Source organism: Magnolia sinica, chromosome 16, assembly GCF_029962835.1.
Source record: "Magnolia sinica isolate HGM2019 chromosome 16, MsV1, whole genome shotgun sequence".
NCBI classification, from domain to species: Eukaryota; Viridiplantae; Streptophyta; class Magnoliopsida; order Magnoliales; family Magnoliaceae; genus Magnolia; species Magnolia sinica.
In genome coordinates, this window is record NC_080588.1 from 71,552,574 (window position 1) to 71,559,900 (window position 7,327).

General features: G+C 40.6%; 1 protein-coding gene across 1 annotated transcript in view; it reads left to right on the forward strand.

The window, feature by feature from the left end:
- LOC131228932 (uncharacterized) overlaps window positions 1-6,229 on the forward strand; it is a 32,690-nt gene extending 26,461 nt beyond the window's left edge. The window contains exons 15-24 of the mRNA XM_058224767.1: window positions 4-30; window positions 220-318; window positions 1,433-1,533; window positions 2,730-2,895; window positions 4,278-4,379; window positions 4,502-4,597; window positions 5,286-5,306; window positions 5,426-5,484; window positions 5,572-5,662; window positions 5,969-6,229. Of these exons, the coding sequence (XP_058080750.1) occupies window positions 4-30; window positions 220-318; window positions 1,433-1,533; window positions 2,730-2,895; window positions 4,278-4,379; window positions 4,502-4,597; window positions 5,286-5,306; window positions 5,426-5,484; window positions 5,572-5,662; window positions 5,969-6,073 (867 nt within the window). The 3' untranslated portion in view covers window positions 6,074-6,229. The remainder of the gene's footprint in view (window positions 1-3; window positions 31-219; window positions 319-1,432; window positions 1,534-2,729; window positions 2,896-4,277; window positions 4,380-4,501; window positions 4,598-5,285; window positions 5,307-5,425; window positions 5,485-5,571; window positions 5,663-5,968) is intronic.
- Window positions 6,230-7,327: the final 1,098 nt, after the last annotated feature.

Genomic DNA, 7,327 nt, shown 5'->3' on the forward strand with positions numbered 1-7,327 from the left:
TAGCTGCCAACTCAGTTCTACACCGCTCTGGTATTACCCCTTTTCTTCTTATACTAATTGTATTTATTTATTTCAGCATCTTTATCTTGTATTTATGGAATTACGTAAATGCCCCTTGATAAACTACACTGGAGTGGTAAGGGGATATTTTGGTAATTTTGCTTGATATTATCCTCTTTTACTCTAAACAGCAAACTGTATGTGCTGGTGTATTTTCAGCTATACACCACTACGACAGTGGTGTTGGTGCTGCAGACCGTATACTACGATTACATCCGTCGATGGTGGAAATGCAGGCGTGTTGACGTTGAGTCAGTGGTATGTTATTTTTTTGACATTTTTCAGGACGACTGATATCTTTCGGTGCATATTTAAAAGCCACATAATATTAAAGTTCTTTAAAATAAACGGTTAGATTTTAAGCCAGGAATTCCACAAGGCAGGTGGATCCCGGCCGCAAGAAGGGGAATCCAGCCTGACACAATTTTCGGCGATTGGCCCAACACCTTCACATGCAGCAAACGTGTTAACCTTGCAAGCGTGGGATATCTGAGCAATGGATAAGGTGGCCTTCATGCCGGTCCACTCCTCAGGTCTGCCATCCCTTGTATGAAAAAATGGACCATTCCAGGAACTCGATAACGGTCCACTTATGCACACGTGTCCCACATTACAATGCACCAGCTTGATTTATGCGTGTGCCGGTGCACCTTATGCAGCTCTTGTAGGTCCCACGTTCTTGTCAAGTTGGCACGTGTGCCACGTATAGAGTTACCTGTTGAGATGGGCGGGCCATCTACGGTATCAACGAATTGGATCATTGAACCATGGGATCCACTTGCACATGGAGAAAACCTGGGCATTTGCATGGGGGTGCGTTTGGCTGCATCAAAGATCATGATATCTGGTGCAACCAAACGTAACCTAGAGCAGACAGCATACCTTATGTAGGTACTTAGGGGTTTACCTACAGAAAATGTAGGGGACTGCGATCCATCCCATCCACAGGCGTAGAGACCCAATTTTGTACATTCATCCCAGAAATCTGAAAGATGCAAAACTCAGGTGGGCCACACTATAGAGACTGACTGGTGTAAAATCATAGCTGAAAACTCTGAATTCATCATGTTAAGCCACTTTTGGTTTGATCATTCTTCTTGATGAGGTGCATCAGATGAATGGTTCGGATGGAATATACAAACGACGGTGATCCCACACAAGATTACCACGGGTGTCTATAGTTCAACGTTTTCCTATGGTGTGGCCCACCTGAGTCTTGAATTGGAGTGATTATTGGTCTACATGGTGAATATGAGGCAGTGAACCTGATGGACGGGGTGGATCTCATGCTTTCGTCCCACAAAGCTGACACCCAAATGATTTCGTCTAAAATGGTAATAACGTTGTGAAGTAAGGTTGCTTTTGTATGCAGGTTGCAGATACGACAAAATCTAACAAACCAAAGTCACGTGATCAAAGCATGCCCATACCAACCTCGGCTCGAGTATCTCATCGAAATGACGTGTATTACACGTAAGTAAGGAGAGACCATAAATCGGTGATCGAGGCGGTTGATTTGATGGGCCCCTTTTCGAATTGGGTATTCCCTGAAAATCAAGCCAGATTGAATGATTCCACCAGTTTGATTGTCGGGATGTTTTTCTTTGAATGTGGACCATTTATTAATGGGAGGGTTGTGATTGGAAGCGGATTGGCTGGTGTACCACACACCACCGATCTGGCTGATGTGTTGACGTCACCAAGTTCTGTGGGTCCCATCATTAGGTATGTGTTATATCCTAACCGTCCTTTCATTTGGCGACCTCGTCCTAAGGCTTTGACCTAAAAAATAAGACAGATACAAACATCAAGTGGACCACAATGCAAAAAGCTGTGGGGGATTGAACGTCTACCATTGAAACCCTCTCAGGGTCACAGAAGTTTTGGATTGATATGATATTTGTTTTTTCTCTTCATCTAGGTCTGTGTGACCTTATGAACAGATTGGATGGAAAATAAACACTATTGCGGGCCCTACGAATGTTTTAACGGTAAGAATCATTATCTCCACTGCTAATTCTGGTGTGGTCCACTTAAGCTTTGGATATGAATCGTTTTTGGTAACACGCTCTAAAATGATATCACAAAACGGATGAACGGTGTGGATATAATAAATACATCATTTTGAGGCCATGTAACTTTGATCTCCTTTGAACCGTTCGTACAACTCGGAGCTGCAACGCTCGTCTGCGCACGACACGTACCCACATCAGCCATATCGCTGGTGTGCGGTAGACCAGCCAATCCGCTTCCGTTGTGATCTACCTATGTGGAAACTTTTCCATCCTTCCGTTGTCTACAATGGTGCAATCAAATCAGCAGCGATTTACCACGAAATCTATGGACCCAACTGTTATCCAGTCCGTTCATATGATGGGCCCCACAGTAGATTGGAACATGATGAAAAATCCCACTAATTAGAAATTACCACCGTCCATCCACTAGTGGGGTCTTCTCTGTTGATGGTCCGCGGTTGAAAATAACAACAAGAGAGTAATCCTAGCCATTTGTTTCTCATTTTGAATCTAATCCATCATGTGTGATTTTCAATCGAGGGCCATCATGTTACTGATGGACGGTCTGGATCTACTACCCAACACCGCGTGTTAGGAAATGAGTAAAACCATCTAGTTAATGCTGTGATGATCGTGCTTCTGGTGTGTTGACAGGTCAGCAAGATCAATGGCCAACAGTGGAACTCCAACCGTTGGATCTTATCTTGTAATTCCGAGAAGTGGGCCCTCAGCTGTGGGCCTTCATGATTCATCTTCCGATGAAGAGAGCTTTCCAACTCATTCAAGACCTTCTAGCCATCCCATCAGAATTCCACGTCAGGTAAGCACACTTGCCAATGGTGCCACAAGGGTTCGCGGAGATTAAAGGCCCTGCGCACGCTGCGCACGTTAATGGCCCAAGTGATAAAATTGATAACGTGATCCGCTAAGGTCCACGTCTTCGTGAAAATGACACTTAGCGGGTCCAATGATCTAGTTTTGAAAAGTTTTACAATTATTAGGGAGAAAAAAAAACCTTGTAAAAATCTTTCTATAGGCATGTGTTTTTTGAAATTATAGGAAAAACATTCATATTTCACATGAATTTCAATTAATACCGATTTGCAAATCATCCTACATCAATGCAAATTACCCTCTACCAATGCATTTCAAATACACGCTGCAAAACACATTCATGTAAATCATGGATTCAAATGAATTATGAGCATATGCTATTAAATACAATTGATTATTTCGATTCACATGAATTTTATGATAATTGTCAATACATATCAAATTCATGCATCCAAATGACTATTAAGAATGAAAAATAAGATCATAAAAATGATTGAGGAACTACAAGCTTTAGAAAATGGTGCAACTAACTATGTCTGGGCCCACTATGAGTTGTTTGTGTGGAACCTAACCAATACAAGGTCTCTCCACGAAAATTTAGACACCCCAAATATCAATTTTGCTATAAGGTGGTCCACCTGAATTTATAAGTTTTTAGGTGGTTGTCCATTGTTTTATTTAACATGGCCCCATGGGTTGCACTCCATGCATACAACAAGGTAAGCCTCAAACACAGCTAGTCACACGGTTTCTAATCACCGACTAGTTGAGGGCGAGACCTGCCAAGTCCAGCGGGTCCATATGGTCCTGTCACGTCTTTAATGAGACCAATAACATAAAAATAAATAAATAAACCCAGCCCTCTTATTGCACTGTAAGTTATGGTCCTGTTAGTTGAGTCAGGAAATTTGGACAGCCTGATGTGTAAGCAATCTGAGCTGTCCATTAGGTCCATCACAGACTTGAAGGGCTAGGATACAAAAAAAAACACTCGTTGGATTATTCAATCCTCACGGAAGTGGGCCTTCTCTTTTATATCCATCCGTTCTCCAAACCATGGATGGGATGATTAGGTTTGCAAATGAAATAGCCATTTGACCTACTTCTATACAAATGATCTTGACCTTTTATAGGCAATCAATCAGATGGTTAGAATTATCTGATCGACACAAAGTTTGGATGGTAACCCTTGAAACGAATATTGGAACTAATCAACAATCCAGATCAATCAATCACACTATCAAAATATCTATAGTACTCTCATACAATTGGATCATTGGTCCATATGAATTTCTGATCCTGTGCCTTTTGTTTTCACATTTCAATAATCTAAAACATGCACTAAACAGGATTAAAACATGTTAACAGGCTGGTTATGGAACATTCATCGTTTGTTCTGCCAACTTGCCATTCCAAAGCAAAGCTCTGATGGAAGCATACATGGGATTATCTGGGAGGAGATTACTGCAAGTATGATTACTCTTAATAACGGTTATGGTGTTTCTGATTCATGGTATCTTGATTATTATTATTCTTATTATTATTATTATTATCAACTTTTCACTGCATTTTTTAAAAAAAAATAAATTTAGGAGCATGGGATCGAAAGTAATGCGTTCGGGATCTGGCTGGGATGGATGATGGCAGCGATATACATGGGCGGTCGTGTTCCTCAGATATGGTTAAATGTAAGCATGTTTTAAAGACTATAATAATGAAATATTTCGTTTAAGACAGTGATTAGGGTATTCACACCTCTACTTGACTCATCGGAGTTGACTTGAACTCAGTTGAGTCTGATACGGGTCAGCACTGTGAATGAGGCGGTCCGACTCACTGAGTCTTTAAAACCATGCTTATACTTGTAGAATATCACTATTATGGTGCAGACATGGTTTCCTTTTGTTTTCTAAGTTATCGTAATGAGAAATGTTCAAGTCCTCGCAGTTGACTATAAATTATAGTGCTCCAAGCTGCCTTGGGACACTTTACATAATCTAATCCTTGACCTAGACTTTTCAGTCCTTACAGCTCACATTTCATGGGCTAGCATGCAAGTATCGTCATGATTTGACAAATGTCAACCATTTGATCAATGGCTATTAATATGAACGGTGAAGACCATTTAAGGAAAATAGGCGATTCCAACCATTAAAAAAGGTCAAATCAAGGATGTATTGAATCATCAGACCAGTGTGATTTTTGCTGGTGAATCCATGAAATGTGCAGTGTGAGAAATGAATGGTCTAGATCAATGGATTGAACTAAGAGTCCCAGTGCAACTAGGAGCACGGTAGCATTTTTCTATTATTGTTGTTGTTGTTGTTGTGGTTGTGGTTTGGTCTCTAATTAATTTGATTGGTGTTTGTGGAGCAGATTAAAAGAGGGAATGTGGAGGTAATGCTCCTTATCCAAGCATGCTATGGTTGTATGTGATGATTCTAGTGCATTTATTTTTTATTTTTTATTTTATTTTTTGCTTTTTAGTTTAAGGTCCCTGTCTTGATATTTTGTAGGGCTTGAATCCTCTCATGTTCATCTTTGCTCTAATAGCTAATGTAACCTATGTGGGAAGGTTCTCTCTCTCTCTCTCTCTCTCTCTCTCTCTCTCTCTCTCTCTCTCTCTCTCTCTCTCTCATACAGTAAGTTGATATTAATGCAGCATTCTTGTGAGAAGCATGGAATGGGAAAGGATAAAACCAAACATGCCATGGTTGCTGGATGCCATAGTTTGTGTGGCTCTCGATTTATTTGTATCCTTTGATCTACATCTCTCTTTTGAATCCCACCTCACCCAAGCACACATGCAATATGGTGCATATGTGCGAGATCCAAGCTTTCCATCAGGGGGAGTTATACGGCCTGCTCTTTACGCTGGAATGTCGAAAACAGTGTGCCCCACCTCAGCAGTTAATGGGCATTGCCTTTACGTTAGAAGATCTGATCAGTGTGGCCCACCTGATGGAAAGTTGTTATATTTCACATGTGTGCAATTTTATGACGTGGGCTTAACAAACGTCTCTTATGAGAATGGAGAATCTTAACAAAACTCTTTGTAGATCATCGTACAGTTCATTTACTACAGATTCATGCAAAGGAGCAAAACAGCCCATGGAGAGGAGTACGGAGACTACATGGAAGTCAAACAATCGCTTGGATCTTAAGACGTATAAGATTAGAGTACAACCCTCAAAAGCCTCTTCTCAAGGTGTGTTGTATATGTATTATTACTTAGTTTATGTAATTGGGCCATCTTAGCATCGTCACCGTTGGATGATTAATCAGCTTTTAATTGTAAATTTATATTGAATTTGTAGCAATTGTTGCATAGCTAACTTGGTGTGTTTGGATGCACGATTTTCATCATATTGTATTGTATTGAGGCACTTAAAACATTGTCTGGTGGTATTGGATGGAAGTTGGCCATGATGAAGGTTTCGATGGGTAGCTGTTTAGATCGTCCATTTTAAGAGGTAATTGATGGCGCGTGGACTTCTTTGGATAGTCATGGATGGAATGTGACTGAATTTTATTGGCATATGTTTATGGGGGTCTCCAAAAAATTGACACAGATTTCCTGCAAAAGCTTGCACTGGGATTGTAAGTGGGGCCCACGGTGATGTTTGAGACAAATCCATCATGTCCGTCCATTTTGCGATATCATCTAACTATATAGGACATGCAATATAAAAACGAGCATCGTTGAAAACTCAAGTGGGCCACACAAGAGGTTCGATTTGGTCCGCCTTGATGTTTATATGCCATAGTAACAGTTTATAAGGTCATACCCACAGGGATGAAGAGTGAAAAAACAAGAAGGTTAGCCTGAAACAAAACTTTTTATAGCCATAGGAATGTTTCAATAGTGGTCATTGAAGCCCCACCGTTTCCTCTTGAGTGGCCCTCTTGAGTTTTAGATCCGCCTCATCTGTGAAAGGCTTTCATAGGAAATCTGTGTCTCGATAAATATGAGCTTGAGTAAACGCTGCAACTATAGTGCAAATGTGGATTGTCATACCAAAGTGGCTATAAGTGTGTTGTCCATGTGGTTCATCCATTTTAGCAGATCATTTTATGAGATAAACAATATGAACATGTGAGACTCAAGAGTGCATCGACGCGTGAAATCATGGAGCAATTTGACATTACAAACAGTCTGATGGTCGAATAAACATCATGGTAGACCCTACGAATGAAGCAACAATATTGGCGTCTTGATCACGGACATTCTTGGTTGCGTCCCACTTGAGCATTGGATCTGCCTACCATTTTGATTCCTCTCTTAAAAATATCAGTCATAATGGATGGAAGGTGTGGATATAACATATAGATCATGGAGTGAGGGGACCCTCAATGTAGGGCTTACCTTGATGCATGCAATGTATTATAACAAGTCATGAAAATACTAAATTTCCCTC